The sequence below is a fragment of the Ovis canadensis genome, chromosome 10 (genome assembly GCF_042477335.2).
Source record: "Ovis canadensis isolate MfBH-ARS-UI-01 breed Bighorn chromosome 10, ARS-UI_OviCan_v2, whole genome shotgun sequence".
NCBI classification, from domain to species: Eukaryota; Metazoa; Chordata; class Mammalia; order Artiodactyla; family Bovidae; genus Ovis; species Ovis canadensis.
Window position 1 is genome coordinate 42,953,148 of NC_091254.1, and position 18,711 is coordinate 42,971,858.

At 41.6% G+C, this 18,711-nt stretch overlaps 2 protein-coding genes across 38 annotated transcripts in view; one reads left to right on the plus strand and one right to left on the minus strand.

The window, feature by feature from the left end:
- Window positions 1–1,736, minus strand: part of BRCA2 (BRCA2 DNA repair associated) — a 55,015-nt gene extending 53,279 nt beyond the window's left edge. Inside the window, exons 1-2 of the mRNA XM_069601587.1 lie at window positions 1,149–1,736; window positions 200–301 (exon numbers count right to left, since the gene is read on the minus strand). Coding sequence (XP_069457688.1) covers window positions 200–266 — 67 coding nt within the window. The 5' untranslated portion in view covers window positions 267–301; window positions 1,149–1,736. The remainder of the gene's footprint in view (window positions 1–199; window positions 302–1,148) is intronic.
- ZAR1L (zygote arrest 1 like) overlaps window positions 1,209–18,711 on the plus strand; it is a 90,565-nt gene continuing 73,062 nt past the window's right edge. For 15 of the 37 annotated variants that reach the window (XR_011259401.1, XR_011259400.1, XR_011259403.1 and 12 more), the window contains exons 1-3: window positions 1,243–4,049; window positions 5,012–5,104; window positions 6,813–6,887. Coding sequence is in view for 2 of the 37 variants with exons in the window: in XM_069601603.1 (XP_069457704.1) it covers window positions 3,405–4,049; window positions 5,012–5,104; window positions 6,813–6,887 (813 nt within the window). In the remaining 35 variants the exon portion in view is untranslated. Of the gene's footprint in view, window positions 4,050–5,011; window positions 5,105–6,812; window positions 6,888–10,882; window positions 11,199–18,711 lie in introns of those variants that run through there. The other 22 variants (XR_011259415.1, XR_011259416.1, XR_011259420.1 and 19 more) reach the window with 11 other exon arrangements.

Genomic DNA, 18,711 nt, shown 5'->3' on the forward strand with positions numbered 1-18,711 from the left:
CACCACAGGTTCTACACCGATCATTTGGTTAACTGTAAATGATTACTTTTCTGACTTATGACTTCATAAAGCACAGTTTATGGTGTAAACAAAAACGTTAAGCACTGGATTCTTTTCAACAAGCATGTATAATTACACATTTTTCTGAAAACATTTTTCTCTATGTAAAAGATCAATTCATATAAAAAACTGTTAATACCTGCTTTGTTGCATCGCGTCTTAAAAATGTCAAAAAAAGTTGGCCTCTCTTTGCATCCAATCGGCATTTTTATCTACACTATTCCTTCAAAGTTTGGTGAGTCTGCAAAAGAGAACACCAAAACACACTTCACACGTATGCAGTCCTTGCTAAGTGAGTCTGAGGTAAAACCGGAAGAGGTAAACCTGCCTGAAGCTACATTGTTTAAGACAAGAATCGAACTCACCGCGGGCAAGTAAGTATTCTGTATTTGTGCAGTCCAATAGAGCAGCCATTAGCCACATGACTCATCTCAACTGTGGCAAGTCTGCTCAAGAACAGAATTTTAAATTATTATTTAATCTTCATTAACTAGTCACGTGTGGCCAGTGGCTGCGCAGTTAGCAGAGGGCTATTAGATAAACACCGGGAAACAATTCCCAATCAGTAAATTTTCGTTAATACAGCAACTACCTGGGGACTAAGCGATGAGGCAGATACAATGTGCCACAGGCTATGAAACATTTTCCAAAACAGCAATATTCCGGTAAAGTAACTTCATCGTGATTCCAATGAAGGAAATTTCAGCCTGGGACATGTGGGCCGAGCGGCGCCCGAAGCTGGGCCAAGGAGTCCCCGGGAAGGGGAGGGACTGGAGCCTCCGGCCGAGGACCTGATCCCTTCCCCCTGTCGGTGCGGAACGGGAAAGGACCAGTGAGGGCAGGAGGCTCGGCTCCCACCCGAGCACCGGAGGCGCTCCCCGCTGCCTGAGACCGCGGAAGGCTGCCCATCTCCACTCTCCACCCCTGCCAACACTAACCGCCTTCAGAGGTGAAGCTGGTTTATGTTTTTGGCCAGAGGAGGCTGACACAACGCACAGGTACTCAGATAAGAAACCGGATCGCTCAGGCTCCTTCGCGGACACCCACCGCCCCAGACAGCAAACTTCAGCAGCCGCACCTCCACCCACCGGGTTTCAGATTCTCGCGCCAAAAGCCCGCTCTCGGGATATGTCACGCGATGACGCCATGACGCAGGACGCAGCGTAAACGCCCACCGGAATCAGACTGTGGCCGCGCCGTCAGTGCTGCCGCTTGTGGCCAGGGATAAACCTCGCGTCAGTCCGGAGTCGCTAAAGAAAGAGCCGGGATGCTCGTTCTCTTCTTCCGAGCCTTCAGAGTACCAAGCCGCGCTGTTTGGAGGGACCACGCCCCATGTATACGCCCTGCCTTCCCCCTCCTCCGCTCCGTCTCTCGTTTGGATGGCCGCCCCCGCCCCCGACGCGGCCTGCGGTCTGTGAAGTCTTTGTTCTCTGCTAAGAGGGCGTCGCCCAAAGTGGGCAGACGTTAGAAAACCCCACAGTGCTCAGTCGGTGCGGATGACTTCTTGCCCAACGGAGAGCTCCCTATAGAGTGGAAGGGGCTGAGATTTGAAGCCAGCGTACACTGGTTATAGACTGCGTGTTGCTGTTGGGCAGCAGAATTTCAGAAACCTCTGAGACTCTCCCGGCTTGAAAAGTTGTTAAGCCTATCTCAAGTCTCCTGTAGTTTTGGATAATACTTCCTCCTGCAGGCTTCCGTAGTATCCTTGACGTATCCTTGACGCTCCTAGGATACTAAGCACCTGTTTTGTGCCTGACTTGCCCTTGAAACTGCCCTGGAAGACAGCAGTCTCACTCACAGAGTATGGGCTATGGCTAGCACAAGGCTTAATTCAGGTGTTTACTGTAGGATCTCGAAAGCTTTCAACTGGATTCTGAAGGTGATAGTGGCTCATAGGCCTTGCTACTATCCAAAGGCTCCTGACCGACGAACAGTGAAAGCAACTTTGGATTCGAAAAAGGGTGCCATTTACTTGGTACCTGAGGTGTCATTTTAGTTTGATCATTATCCTTGGCTGTAGACACCTTTGCAATACACATAGATACAAAAGCTTATGATCATCTAGGTCTAAATAGCACAGATACCCAGGCCTGTGATCTTTAGCCAATAACAGCTACCTCTTAATGAGCATCTGTGAGTTATTCTTTATGCTTTATAAGTAATATCACCTTTAACCTTATGATCTTAAAAATTTTTGAGTATTGTCAGATGGGGAAACCGAATCATCCAGTTGATTTATAAGTAATATTACGTTTAACCTTATGATCTTATAAATTTTCTGGTATTGTCAAATGGGGAAACTGAATCATCCAGTTGAGTAAGTTGTCTAGTAAACAAGGCCCAGGTGGACAGAGGAGCCTGGCATGCTACTGTCCATGGGGTTGCAAAGAGTGGAACACTACTGAAGCGATTTAGCATGCAGTGCGCAAGTTTCAGTTCAAGTCTTTTACTTAAGATACTTAACTATCCTGTGATTAAGTCTGCGTTTAACCTCTAAGAACAGTTTGCTGCTTTTCCCCTTTTGGGGAGAATTCTCACTAGAGTGGACTAATGAGAACGGTTGGCATGTTATACAACCCTCTGAAATCTATTTTTTCACTAAATACACTGTCCCGCCAACCCCCATAACTATGCTTCTTGCTGCTGCAGAACCAGGTTTTTTATATTTATGCATCCTGCCATAACACTGTCTTCTTTATGCTCACTCTAATAGTGCGGCAGCTCAAATTTTGCTGCTTGTATTCAATTTTTTTTATTTTTAAAACACAGTCTCTGAAATTGTAAGTCAGTATAGGAATACTTTGGAGCTTCCCTGGTAGCTCAAATGGTAAAGAATCTACCTGCAATGCAGGGGATCTGGGTTCGATCCATGGGTTGGGAAGAAGGGCAGGGCAACCCACTCCAGTATTCTTGCCTGGAGAATCCCATGGACAGAGGGGCCTGGTGAGTTGCAGTTCATAGGATCACCAAGAGTTGGATGACTGAAGACTATGCATGCATAGGAATAAATTAGAATTACTAATTAAAGCATGTGTGTGAATAAGAAGTTAAATGAAAAACAGCTTTGAAAAAAAAAGATTCAAGAGCAGTGAATTGAGAGGCAGAGAGCCCAATTAGGGATCAGGTGGCAATTAGGCCTCAATGTAGGGATATCGCCTTCCCTCCTCCAATTTGGGTAATAGGCAGCAGCACTCATCAGAATCTGAAATAAATGGAGAAGCTCCGGAAGAACGTGAACCAACGTGACCTGGAGAAAAAGGGGGCGGGTGAAGGTGGAAGACAAAACAAGGCCTGAAACAAACTGCCTCGGGATATTGCGCTGCGCCTGGGCGCCAGGTGGTCGGATGGAGCGTGTCTTCTGTGTTCCCTACAGCTTGTACCCCGGCTATGGGAACATGCTGCGTTTGGGCCAGTCTGGACTCTCTGAGCACGGACAACCGCACTGGAGGCAAACCAATGTTCCCCCCACTTTCCTGGCCAGGCCCAGGCTACTGATGCCCTCCAGTGCCTCCGACTGCTGCATGGACCCTTACAAGAGAGCCCAGCTCATGGCCGTATTCTCCCATATGAACCCCGGCCTGAGCCTGCGGCTGCGCAAGGCCAACACCAAAGATGTGGGTGTGCAGGTGAGCCTCCGGGTGGGCAAATCTGTGCAGTGCTCTCTGGGGCCTCGCACCCTGGACAGCCTCTCCCCCTGGGCCAGCGCAGGCCACAGTGCACCTGCGTCTGCTTGGGGCGTCTCTTCGCCGGTGCCCGGCCACTGGGGCCAGGTGCAACTGCGGCAGGCGCTCTCGGGTCCTCCCGAGGCTGGCCAGCCGCCCCCGCCACTGCCACCACCATCACCACCACCAAGGTCGGAAGAGGATCCCCCCGAGGAACTCCAGCCGCGTGAGGAGCTGGTGGAGGAAGACTCCTCGAGTCCTCAGGAGAGGAAGAGCAAGCTGGCTCCGGTTGACTCCAGCCAGCCGCTTGGGAGGCCCAACTTCCAGGTGAGCTTTCTCTCCCTTAGCCTTACCCTTTTTTCCCCCCCGCCATTTCTGGCCCCATGAGAGCAGAATCTTCTTGCGCTTCCTCCCTTTATTTGATAAAGGAGAGAGGAAGTTCTGAAAACATGTATTTTATATGTCCTGTGTGGGTTTTTTTAAATTTATTTATTGACTGAACTGCTTTGGGTCTGACTGGCGGCTCGCGGGATCATTCCTTGCAGCGCGCCTGCTTTTCTCTAGTTGCCGCTGGTGCTCTAGAGCCCCTGGCTCAGTAGTTTCCCACTAGAGGTCCAACCCACCTCCCCGTATTGGAAAGCAAATTCTTAACCACTGGACCACTAGGGAAGTCCCTGTGTTTTTGCTTTGTTTCTTTAGCTCTTTGGTAAAATGAGGAACCAACTTTAAGCCTGTGAAACCCCAAAAGTTTGGGAACCATAGCTGTTGCAAATGAGGCAAAAGAGGGGTTTGGGGTTTGTGAAGTATGTGATCAGATCTTTACTTTGTGCAGCTGGTGCTCATGGCCTTGGGGAAAACAGATTGGAAAAGCCTGAGAGAAGCTAGAAAAGTCCCAGAGTAATCAGTCCTTGACAGCTGAGTTCATGTGCTGACCTTGAGAATAGCTATGAGTGAGGTTAAGGAGGCTTCCTGTTTTTTACTTATACAAAAACCACAAGGATAGCAGGATCTGGCTTTTTATCCTCCTGCCCCCCTCATCCCTCAGGGCTTCCCTTGTGGCTCAATTGGTAAAGAAACCGCCTGCAATGCGTGAAACCTGGGTTCAATCCCTGGGTTGGGAAGATCCCCCAGAAAAGGGAAAGGTTACCCACTCCAGTATTCTGGCCTGGAGAATTCCATGGACTGTATACAGCTCATGGGGTCACAAAGAGTTGGACACGACTGAGTGACTTCTCACTTTCACTTTTGACCCCTCAAGATAGTAAAGGATTTTTCCTCCTTATTTGCAGTTTTTAGAACCCAAATATGGCTATTTTCACTGTAAAGATTGTAAGACCAGATGGGAGAGTGCTTATGTGTGGTGCATTTCTGGAACTAATAAGGTAAGTGAAAGTGAGTGATACGCGGGAGAAGAATGGGGCTGGCATGGATGTTAAATGCAGGAAGACTGTGTCTCCTAATGGGATGTGACTATAACGCAGCCTTAGTACCAAGGACATAGTAGGTGCTAAGCAAAGGTTCAGACTGAACAAAATTGGGCTGTCCACAAGAGCTTGAGCTCCTGAACCACATCCTGATGTTACATTTGGTTTGGTAGTTGCCTTGGACAAAATTTTACCTTATTTAGATGAACTCTTGACCTTGTATACATTGGGATTTGTTATAATTTTTTAATTGGGGTATATTAATAGTTGCCTTACAGTGTTGTTAGCTTCTGCTGTACAACCAAGTTAATCAGATGTATGTATACATATATCCTCTCCCTCCCAGATGTTCCTGCTATCCCACCCCCAGTCCGGCCCATCTAGGTCTCTACAGAGCACTGAACTGAGTTCCTTGTGCTATACAACAGATTCCCCCTACCTGTATAATCATTTTTTAGTTGGTGTATTGTAACAGATTTGTGCTTTAGCTCTAGACAATTTCCATTGTTTGTCCACAAGGTGGGGCAGTGAGAGAAATGATTTATTGTGAAGGTTAACCTTGAGAGACTGACTCATTTAGGCTCCACGCCTTAATTTGAATTAGTTGTCAACATATTAAGTTTTGGAAAGATTTCACTTTCTGCATTTTTAGGTTTTCCTGAACAGTCAGACTCCGGTCTTTAAACACTCTCACTTCCGTGTGAGGAGCAGTAGACGGGGACTGAGCAGCTTCTGTCTCCTTTCACTCCGCACTTGCTCTTCATTTTGCAACAGCCTACACCTAGTCTCTCTGATTAACCTCTACAAGCATTTGAGTTTGAGGCCCCTATGCTGTTGCATTTTAGATAGCTGCTTTTCTGACTTAAGGAGTATAGAGGAAGAGACCAAGGAGGTATGCTAAGATGTGAATGAAATTTTTTTTGTTTTCTTTTGCACTAGCCATTTACTAGATCCTGGAGGTGAAATAGATATTTTAACTAAACTAAAATTACTTTCCTTTTCTTGCTATAATAAAAACAGTGGGTTTAATTCAAACACTCACGATTTTAGAATACAAAGAACAAGACATCCTGAAGAAATTGATTCTGATAAGAATGATGCAGACAATATGAGATTGGTGATCTGTGCATTGGCACTGGTGGCATGGAAGTGGTACAAAAATAATACAGGAGGGGGATGATTAACTCTGTCAGAGGGAAGGCATCTTGTTGTCAAAGTATAATTTTAAAGGTTTATAAATTGAAGTGAGAATGCACAAAGCCTAGAAACATGTGGATTGGTATGTAACTGTAACTAATTTGAATTTCAAATGGAGAAATACTGAAAAAATTAGAAACGGACAAATAGACCAGGACAAAAGAAGGTCAAGTGTTCCGTCTGCACAATGAATAAACTTATAATAGCTGCTTCTTACTGAAGAATTTTACTGTAGTACTTTATATACATTATTGGGTAGTTGTCAAAACTATAGAAAAAGGAAGGGGCATTTTTACAGGTAAAGAAAATGAGATTCAAAAAATAAGAAAAAGTGACTGGTAGCACCACAAGAGCTTAAGACCTCAGCATAGAGATTGGGCAAAAGCAAGCTACAAGAAGGAATGGATTACTTAAGAGCTGGGAGCCTAGGGTACACATAACCCTGTGTAAAAGACAAATTTCTCTTTAGGTTTATTTCAAACAACTCTGTTGCAAATGCCAAAAGAGTTTTAACCCTTATCGAGTGGAAGCAATCCAGTGCCAGGTAAGCAAACTGAGTATTTCCACTGTGTCCATAATGTTTTCATTATTAAACATGAAGCTTCTGTGGCAAAATGTTAGGATTTGCTAAATGTGGATATTTGTGTAGGAGTGTTCAGTTTACTATATGTTTGAATTTTTGTAATATTTTAGAAAATATAGCATAAATTCTAGTCTTTTGGGGGGAAGGAGGAGATTTAAGTTGCATTATGTGGTTTGTTTATGTATGTGGTATGTGTGTTTTTCCTCGAACACTGTGAATAGTTCGCATGTAACTTAATAGGTAACCTTTACCAAGCTCTTGGTAGTGGTGGTCATATCTGACTCTTTGCAACCCCATGGACTGTAGCCCACCAGTCTCCTCTGTCCATGGGATTTCCTAGGCCAGAATACTGGAGTGGACTGCCATTTTCTCCTCCATATTAAGCTATGTGCCAAACTTGGAGCCAAGTGTTTTTCACTATCTCCTGTAACCTAACCTTTGAAGTAGGTGTTATTCCCATCGCTAAGTCACTTCAGTCGTGTCTGACTCTGTGTGACCCCATAAATGGCAGCCCACCAGGCTCCCCCATCCCTGGGATTCTCCAGGCAAGAACACTGGAGTGGGTTACTGTTTCCTTCTCCAATACATGAAAGTGAAAAGTGAAAGTGAAGTCACTCAGTCGTGTCCGACTCCTAGCGACCCCATGGACTGCAGCCTACCAGGCTCCTCTGTCCATGGGATTTTCCAGGCAAGAGTACTGGAGTGGGGTGCCTTTGCCTTCTTCGGTTATTCCCATGATACAGAACAAAAAGCTAAAGTTCAGTAAGAAAGTCAGTTGTTCAAAGTTAAACAGATACTAAGTATTAGAGCTGTAATCAGATTCCATGGTGTCTCCAAAGTCTAGGGGGTCACAGAATTTGATGACCTCTTTAAGGAGATGGCTCTTTAAGCTTTCCAGAAAAGTGTTACATCGTTGATTTTCATAATCAAGAATTTTTACCTAAATCTTTCACTTAAAAATATTTTTATACAACTTAGAATTTAAAAAATTAGTCTAATATTTTAAAACTATTATCTTTAGTTTTTCTAGTCTGACATTCTCAGTGAATTTACTATAATTACTTTGGATTTAAATATATCTTCTTACTATTATACTCCTTTAACTTATTGTGTTCACTTGAGTTTTGTTTTGTTTTTTTTTAAATCACTGTCCCTTATCTTGGCAGTTATTCATTTTTTACTCTTCTTCAAGGTTCATCTTACAGCATGCTTAAGCAATTTATGTAGATGGTGATCTTACCACTCCTTGACAACGCAGTGACCTTAGAACACGCCTATCCCTTATCACTTCATCCTAACTTCTTTGCTGTTATTGCTGTATATTATTTTTAAACTTCAAAAGACATTATTTTGTAGTCTAATTAGTTCTAACTGCATATTTATTCTGCTGCTTTTAGATCCTTATTGTATCTGGGACCACTTTCTTTTTACCTGAATATCTCATTTTAGTATTTCCTGTAATGCATATCTGAAGGTGACACATTTTGTTTTGTCTGGATAGCTTTTTAAAAAGTTATTTTTGCTGAGTGTAAAGTTTTTAGGTTGCTAGTAGTTTCTTTCTGCCTCTTAAGGATCTGACCCTTCATTGTTTCTGTCAAGTGGCTGTTGGTCTCATTACAGCTCCTTTGAAGAAATATCTCATTTTTTTCACCTTAAGTCTGCTTTTAAGATATTTCTCTCTGCTTTGATTTTTAGAAGTTTTATAATTCTATGCCTAATTGTGTTTTTTTTTTTTTTGTATTTACCTGCTTACAATTTCTGAAGTCTGTAACTTGGAGACTTCTATCATGTTTGGAAAATTATCCATCATTGTAATTTAAGATACTACTTCTACCTCCATTCTCTTTTCTTCTAATTACTTACATTAGAACTGTCACCATATCCCTTAAATCTTTTATGCTTTTTTCTGTGTTTACTATGCTTTTATCTCTCCTTACCACAGTTTGGATATCATCTACTATACAATCTTGCATTTCTCTTGTTTTTCCTTCTGCTTTTTCCGGTACAACTACCTATTTAGTTATAGATTCCCCTTACTTCATTTTTCAGTACTAGAATTTTTATGTCTTTATAAGTGTCCATTTCTCAGCTGGAAATACCAGCCTAATTTCTTTGAGCATATTAAGCATCATTTTCTTAAAATCTGTACCAGAAAACCCCAGTAGCTTAATCTTCTGTGGTTCTGTTGCTATCCTCTTCACATTCCTTGGTTTTCAAGGAATTATTGTTCTGTCTCCTTAGACACTTGGTTACTTTTGAGGGCTATTATATATTGTATGTGAAAAATTGTAGTGATAATTTGAGGCCAGAATAGTATCTTTTCACAGAAGACTTGTTTGCTTATGTTAGGCAGATGAAGATACTAGCAATTTTTGATTACTATTTTCCAGTTATAATTGAGCTGTTTTGAAGTTAGATTTCAGCATCTGTGAAGGCTGATGAATTTTGCTTTCACTCTTACTCTAGGGTGTAGCCTTTCAGGGTCCCAGCACAAAACCTGAATTGTTAACCATGCTCTCCCATTTTGACATATTTAAGATTCCTCAGCCTCATCAGCTTGTGAAGCTCATTTTCAGCTTCCTGTTGTCTTCAAAATTTACCTGTTACAGAATTGCCTTTAAAGAGAAAATGGTCCCAAATGTCAGGCTCATCTCTCTTTCTGGATTTCCTTCTCTAGGATACTTTGGTAATTCCCCAGTGCCTTCAAGTAGTTCTTGATTTTAATTAGTATCTTTGCTCAGCTTATCTAGTTGTCCTAAGCAGAAGACTTAGTCAGAACTACTTAACCTATCATTACCAAAACCAGAAACCTACCTTTAGAGTAAATCCTGATTTTTTTAAATTACAATTTTTTTCATTGAGCTTTTTAGTACTTATAAAAGCGATGTGGGTACTAAATGGAATTATATAAAGTGCTTAGAGCAGCACATAGAGTAGACACTATGTGAGTATGTTACTGTTAGAATTTTCTTAAGGATGCATACTCATCAGCCAGAGGGTGGAAGATATCCAACATTTGATAAACCATATGAGACTCATTTGGAAAACAAAAATGCTTGTTTTCACAATATAAAAGGTAAAGCTTGACTTATTCTTTTTGGCTATGGACATACGCAGAAAATAGAGTAGTGATTATAAATTATAGATTTTAAAGATTAACAGGATTGGGAAGGTGGACCAGAGCAGTATACCAGTCTTCTTGAGGTGTGATTTTTTTTTTTTTTTAATATCAGAAGATAGAATGGGATAATGGTTAAAAAGACTTCAAATTCCAGCAAAGATTAGCCATATCTGAAAGGAAAACATTTAGCTTCCTCTAGAATAGGGGTCCGCAACCTCTAGTACCTCATGCCTGATGATATGAGGTGGAGCTGATGTAGTAATAATAGAAATAAAGTATACAATAAATGTAATGTGCTTGAATCATCCCCAACCGACCTCCTGTTCCCAGTGCATGAAAAGATTGTCTAAGAAACTGGTCCCTGGTACCAAAAAGGTTGGGCTGCTGCCTAGAACATCCTTCCCTCCAGTCTTAACCAGAAATACTCCAGATATTCTGAAATGTCTGCTAGTAGGTAAAATACTACCAGTTGAGAATCACTGCAGTTCAGGTAATCAATCACTTAATACTCACTACTCCTTACTCCCACATGGCTACAAATGTGAAAACCTACATAATGAAAAGACTCTACACAACTTTAACTTTTATAACTTCTCTCTTATATCTTCTGGATTGGCTCAGCAGTCTTCTCTTAAAGGTCATCTTTGGCCATTCATCTGGGAAAAAAAATGCATGACACTTTCTGGGCAGTAAGTGGTTTTGTAAAACTTAGTTTCAGACTTCTCGTGGCATTCAAAGGATAAAAATAGCAGGTATGAGTGGTAGGGAGGAATATTTTTATCTGACGGACTAAATTTGATCATTTAGTGCCCAAACTGTTGCTTCTTTTCTAAAGACCTGTTCAAAGTCTCGTTGTTCCTGCCCTCAAAAGAAAAGACACATCAATCTAAGGAGGCCCCATCGGCAGGAACTGTGTGGCCGCTGCAAAGACAAGAGATTCTCCTGTGGCAGTATTTACAGCTTTAAATACATCATGTGACAGGCAGTGTGCTTTGTTCAGGACACCTGAACTCTTCTTGTGATTTACTGTATAGTTCCTCTCTTTCAACTTGACCCTGACCTGATATTGGAAGATGGATTATGCTTTTGTACTTTTTGTAGTTTGTGTGACAGTTGTCTGTGAATAGAATTAAATAAATGCATGTAAAATAGACTGTGAACGGACATTAATTGGTGAAAGTCACTCAGTCATGTCTGACTCTTTGCGACCCCACAAACTATACAGTCCATGGGATTCTCCAGGCCAGCATACTGGAGTGGGTAGCCTTTCCCTTCTCCAGGGGATCTTCCCAACCTAGGGACTGAACCCAGGTCTCCCGCATTGCAAGCAGATTCTTTACCAGCTGAGCCCAAGAATACTGACATGAGTAGCCTATCCCTTCTCCAGAGGATATTCCTTTGCAGGCAGACTCTTTACCAACTGAGCTATCGGGGAAGCCCCATTAATTGGTGATCCTCGAGTAAAAACATCAATAAAGCATTGGGAAATGATAGAGTCTATCACTAATATAAATGGAACAATGAAAGGGAACAATAGTCATTTGACAAACTTTGTAAACTGGATGTTCTAAGTGTCAGGAATATAGAGACAATCAAGGGGGTCCTTACCGTCACATATAATCATTATATCAGATGTTTAAATAGCACTTAGTATATGCTAGGCATTGTTGTAACTCATCACAGCAGTTGTATTGCACTTATGTTTAATAGATGAGGAGAAGGAAACACAGGAAGATCACAAAGTCAGAATTTGAACCTAGGTAGACCAGTACTAGAGATCTCTTCAAGAAAATTAGAGATACCAAGGGAACATTTCATGCAAAGATGGGCTCGATAAAGGACAGAAATGGTCTGGACCTAATAGAAGCAGAAGATATTAAGAAGAGGTGGCAAGAAGAACTGTACAAAAAAGATCTTCATGACCAAGATAACAATGATGATGTGATCACTCACCTAGAGCCAGACATCCTGGAATGTGAAGTCAAGTGAGCCTTAGAAAACATCACTACGAACAAAGCTAGTGGAGGCGATGGACTTCCAGCTGAGCTACTTCAAATCCTGAAAGATGATGCTGTGAAAGTGCTGCACTCAATACGCCGGCAAATTTGGAAAACTCAGCAGTGGCCACGAACTAGAAAAGGTCAGTTTTCATTCCAATCCCAAAGAAAAGCAATGCCAAACAATGCTCAAACTACCATATAATTGCACTGATCTCACATGCCAGTAAAGTAATGCTCAAAATTCTCCAAGCCAGGCTTCAGCAATACGTGAACCGTGAACTTCCAGATATTCAAGCTGGTTTTAGAAAAGGCAGAGGAACCAGAGGTCAAATTGCCGACATCCACTGGATCATTGAAAAAGCAAGAGAGTTCCAGAAAAAACATCTATTTCTGCTTTATTGACTATGCCAAAGCCTTTGACTGTGTGGATCACAATAAACTGTGGAAAATTCTGAAAGAGATGGGAATACCAGACCACCTGACCTGCCTCTTGATAAACCTATATGCAGGTCAGGAAGCAACAGTTAGAACTGGACATGGGACAACAGACTGGTTCCAAATAAGAAAAGGAGTATGTCAAGGCTGTATATTATCACCCTGCTTATTTAACTTCTATGCAGAGTACATGATGAGAAATGCTGGGCTGGAAGAAACACAAGCTGGAATCAAGACTGCCGGGAAAAATATCAATCACTTCAGATATGCAGATGACACTGCCCTTATGGGAGAAAGTGAAGAGGAACTAAAAAGCCTCTTGATGAAAGTGAAAGAGGAGAGTGAAAAAGTTGGCTTAAAGCTCAACATTTCAGAAAACTGAGATCATGGCCTCTGGTCCCATCACTTCATGGGAAATGGAGAAACAGTGGAAACAGGGTCAGACTTTATTTTTGGGGGCTCCAAAATCACTGCAGATGGTGATTGCAGCCATGAAATTAAAAGATGCTTACTCCTTGGAAGAAAAGTTATGACCAACCTAGATAGCATATTGGAAAGCAGAGACATTACTTTGCCAACAAAGATCCATCTAGTCAAAGCTATGGTTTTTCCTGTGGTCACGTATGGATGTGAGAGTTGGACTGTGAAGAAGACTGAGTGCTGAAGAATTGATGCTTTTGAACTGTGGTGTTGGAGAAGACTCTTGAGAGTCCCTTGGACTGCAAGGAGATCAGCCCTGGGATTTCTTTGGAAACAATGATGCTAAAGCTGAAACTCCAATACTTTGGCCACCTCATGCAAAGAGTTGACTCATTGCAAAAGACTCTGATGCTGGGAGAGATTGGGGGCAGGAGGAGAAGGGGACGCCAGAGGATGAGATGGCTGGATGGCATCACTGACTCAATGGACGTGAGTCTGAGTGAACTCCGGGAGTTGGTGATGGACAGGGAGGCCTGGTGTGCTGCGATTCATGAGGTCGCAAAGAGTTGGACATGACTGAGCAACTGAACTAAACTGAGACCAGTACATTCTCTACAGCTTAGCTACTAGTGATATGTTTATATTTTCAGATTTAGATGTGTTAAGTGCAGTGAAGGAAATGGAGCTATAATAGTGACTCCTTTAGAAAGGGTGGTTGAAAAGAGGTGACATGAGTACTGAGATCTGCAGGATGAGGGAGAGCTGGGAGAAAAGATGATTTGGCCTCCACAGAAACAAGAAGAGCAAAAGCCCTGGGGGTGGGGCATATACTTGGCTTGTCTCAGGAATGAGACTCCCTGAGGCTAATATCAGACAAAGGCTGGAGAAGGCAGGCTCAGGTCACGCATATGGCAGCCCATGAAAGTATTTAAAGAAGGCACTAACAATAGATTCTTACTGTAAAAATTGTTCTGCTATGAGAGAAGATCAGGTAGAGTGGAAGGAGGAAGACCAGTTAGGAGGTTAACAAACACACGAGCAAAATGATGGCTTGGAAAAGAATGGGTGACCATGGAGATGGAGAGAAATCCATCAATTATAGATAATGTTTGAAAGTGGAATGCACAGGATTAGAAGTGGGAGATGGTGAAATGATAACTTTATATTTGAGTTCTTGGTTGAATGGAACTGAGAGGTATGACAGGAACATACTCTGGAGTCAAATTACCTAGCTTCAAATCATTGGTGTGATACTTAGGAGATGTATAGTTGTGGGTAAGATACTTTGTCTCTTTCAATTACTCCTCTGTAAAATGGGCACAATAGTGAAGTGAAGTCACTCAGTCGTGTCGGACTATTTTTGACCCCGTGGGCTGTAGCCTACCAAGCTCCTCTGTCCCTGGGATTCTCCAGGCAAGAATACTGGAGTGGGTTGCCATTAGTAACTATATCTTGTGGATGGTGATGGGAGGATTAAAGCAGCTGATTTATGTTAAGCACTTAGGTTATTACCTGTAACATGTACTCAGTAAACTGAGCAGTCCTTTTTTGGTGGGACTGTGTAGTGAGAAGGGAAAAGGCTTTTGTTTTAATAGTAACTTTGAAATATTTGAGACTCCATCCAAATGGAGTTGTCATGTAGGCTATTGCTTATATGAATCTGGAATTTAGGAGAGGAGGTTGGAGCCAGAGAGAGATTTGGAGATTAAAAAATATATAGTACTTAAAGCTGTAGGCCTGGATAGAGAGTACACACAGATGCCTGGGGCACATCAGTACTTGGAACAGTGATTCTAAAACTTTAATGTAGCATGAGCTACCTGGTGATCTTGTTTTTTTGTTTGTTTGGTTTAATAAAAGCAGTCATTTAATTTGATTTCAACCATTATTAAACATTCTTTATGCTGTGATCCCTATTGTAAGTTGACTTGTTTTTACCTTAACTTATCTTTTCCCTCCTCTGTGTTAGATTTTAAAAAATCATTATATTTATTGGCTATGCTAGGTCTTCATTGCTATGAGGGCTTTTCTCTATTGAGGTGAGTGGGGGCTACTCTCTAGTTGTGGTACATGGACTTCTTGTTGCGGTGGCCTCTCTTGTTGCAGAGCACAGGCTCTAGGGTGCACGGGCCTTCAGTGGTTGCTGCACTTGGGCTCAGTAGTTGTGGTTCCCGGGCTCTAGAACACAGCCTCAATAGTTGTGGCACACAGGTTTAGTTGTTTACTCCAAGGCCTGTGGGATCTTACCAGATCAGGGATCAAACCATGTTTCCATCATTGGTAGGTGGATTCTTTCCCACTAAGCCACCCGGGAAGCCCTGCTGTATATTAGATTTTAATTTAAAACATTTATGGTCATTATTATGGCTCTGCCGGGACCACTGACCTATGATGTGTTTTTCCCAAAGACTCTGATTTTCAGCTTGGATCCAGAGTGCCTTGTTTTTTAATTTATTTTTATTGTTTATTTTTTGTAATTTTATTTTATATTGGAGTATAGTCGATTTACAGTATTGTATTCATTTCAGAGATACAGCAAAGTGATTCAGTTATACTTGTACATGTTTCTATTCTGTTTTAGATTCTTTTCTCTTTTACGATATTACAGAATATTGAGTAGAATTCCCTGTACTATACAGTAGGTCCTTGTTGATTATCGATTTTATGTATAGTAGTGTATATATGTTGATCCTATCAGTCCCAATTCAGTCGTTCAATCATGTCCGACTCTTTGCCACCCCCAAGGACTGCAACACGCTAGGCTTCCCTGTCCATTTGCAAACTGCCTGAGGTTGCTCAAATTCATGTCCACTGAGTTGGTGATGCCATCCAACCATTTCATCCTCTGTCATACCCTTCTTCTCCTGCCTTCAGTCTTTCCCAGCATCAGGGTCTTTTCCAGTGAGTCAGTTCTTCACATCAGGTGGCCAAAGCGTTAGCGCTTCAGCTTCAGCATCAGTCCTTCCAATGAATATTCAGGACTGATTGCCTTTAGGATGGACTGGTTGGATCTCCTTGCAGTCCAAGGGACTCTCAAGAGTCTTCTCCAACACCACAGTTCAAAAGCATCAGTTCTTTAGTGCTCAGCTTTCTTTATAGTCCAACTCTCACATCCATACATGACTACTGGAAAAATCATAGCTTTGACTGTACAGATCTTTGTTGGCAAAGTGACATCTCTGCCTTTTAATATGCTGTCTAGTTCATCATAGCTTTTATTCCAAGAGCAAGCGTCTTTTAATTTCATGGCTGCAGTCACCATCTGCAGTGATGTGGCTGCTGCTGCTGCTGCTGCTAAGTCGCTTCAGTCCTGTCCGACTCTGTGCGACCCCATAGACAGCAGCCCACCAGGCTCCCCCGTCCCTGGGATTCTTCAGGCAAGAACACTGGAATGGGTTGCCATTTCCTTCTCCAGTGCATAAAAGTGAAAAGTGAAAGTGAAGTCACTCAGTCATGTCCAACTCTCTGCAACCCCATTGACTGCAGCCTACCAGGCTCCTCTGTCCGTAGGATTTTCCAGGCAAGAGTACTGGAGTGGGGTGCCATTGCTTTCTCTGCAGTGATTATGGAGCCCAACAAAATAAAGTCTGTCACTGTTTCCATTGTTTCCCCATCTATCTGCCATGAAGTGACTGTCAAGTTAAATTGTCAAGCTCTCTTTGCTGTATTCCCCAGTTGACACTCTGCTCATACTCAGTTTTCCAGATTGAGCATTCGCTAGCTCTGCTTTTAATTGGTTGATAGCACTTTTGGTTTCCCTTCTTCACCAAGTCAGTCTCCTGTAATCTTTTCTTTAGAATACTTTGGTTATAACTGTATGTATGGAAGTGTGTGTATATGTCCCATTATTTCTGTAATTACCTCCTTCATCTGCTTGATCTCCTCCCACTAGAACATAGGCACAAGTCACCCCTAACAAGAAATCAGCACAAACCACTCAACCAATCTTTCCCTCCAAGGGCAAAAACCAAATGGAAGAAAGAAACAACCCTAAAGTGTGGGAAAAGAAGACCTCAAGTGGAGTATGTTAGAAAAAAATGATGAAAACACAGAAAAATACAGCACAAATGAAAGAAAAAGGTAGAAACTCACAAGACCGAATAAACGAAGATGAAATAAGCAATCTACCTGAAAGAGAATTCAGAATAATGGTAATAAAGATGCTTCAAAGACTTGAAAATACAATGGAGAAAATGAGAGAAACATTTAACACAATTAATAGAATCACCAAGGACATAGAAGAAATAAAGAATAAGCAAACACAGATGAATAACACAATTACTGAAATTAAAAAATACTGTAGAAGGAATCAGTAGCAGAATAACTGAGGCAGAGGAATGGATAAGTGAGCTGGAGGATAGAATGGTGCAAATAACTCCTGAAGGGCAGAACAAAGGAAAAAGAATGAAAAGAATTGAGGCTAGCCTCAGAGACCTTTGGAACAATATTAAATGCATCAACATTCAAGTTATAGGGATCCCAGAGAAAGGAAAAACAAAGTCACTGAGAAAATTTTTGAAGAAAATATAGTTGAAAACTTCCTCTACATGGGAAAGGAAATAGTCAATCAAGTCCAAGAAGCACAGAGTCCCTTATAGGATAAACACAAGGAGAAATACATCAAGGCACATATTCATCAAGCCAACAGAGATTAAGCACAAAAAGGAATATTAAAAGAAGCAAGGGAAAAGCAACAAGAAACACACAAGGGAAAGCCCATACAGTTAACAGTGAATCTTTCAGCAGAAACTCTGCAGGCCAGAAGGGAATGGCAGGATATATTTAAAGTTGGATATATTTTTTTCTAACATACTCCACTTGAGGTCTTCTTTTCCCACACTTGAGGGTTGTTTCTTTCTTCCATTTGGTTTTTGCCCTTGGAGGGAAAGAGAAAAATCTACAACCAAGATTACCATACCTGGCAAAGATCTCAATCAGAATTGATGGAGAAATCAAAGTTTTACAGACAAGCGGAAGTTAAGAGAATTTAGCACCACCAAACCAGCCTTGCAACAAATACTAAAGGGACTTATATAGCCAGTAAACACAAGAGAAAGGAAAGACCTACAAATGCAAACCCAAAACAATCAAGAAAATGCCAATAGAAACGTGTATCAATAATTACCTTAAATGTAAATGGATTAAATGCACCAACCAAAAGATCAAGGATCACTGAACAAATTCAAAAACAAGACCCATATATATGCTGCTACAAGAGACCTGCTTCAGACCTAGAGATACATATAGACTGAAAGGAAAAGGATGGAAGAAGATATTCCTTGCAAATGGAAACTAAAAGAAAGCCAAAGTGGCAATCCTTATTTCAGACAAAATAGACTTTAAAGAATATTATAAGAGACCAAGAGGGACACTACATAATGATTAAGGGGTCAATCGAAGAAGATGACGTAACGATTGTAAATATTTATTCACCCAACATTGGAGCACCTCAATACATAAGGCAAACACTCACAGGCATAAGAGGGGAAATTGACAGAAACACAATAATAGTAAGGGACTTTAACGCCCCATTTATACCAATGGACAGATTATCAAAACAGAATCAGTAAGGAAACAGAAACCTAGAATGAAACATTAGACCAAATGGACCTAATTGATATCTTCAGAACTTTCCATCCAAATGCAGAAAATACATTTTCTTCTAAAGTGCACATGGAACACTTTTCAAGATAGACCACATCTTGGGCCACAAACCAAGCCTCAGTATATTTAAGAAAACTGAAATCATATCAAGTATCTTCTCTGACCACAATGCTATGAGACTAGATATCAACTACAGGAAAAAAAC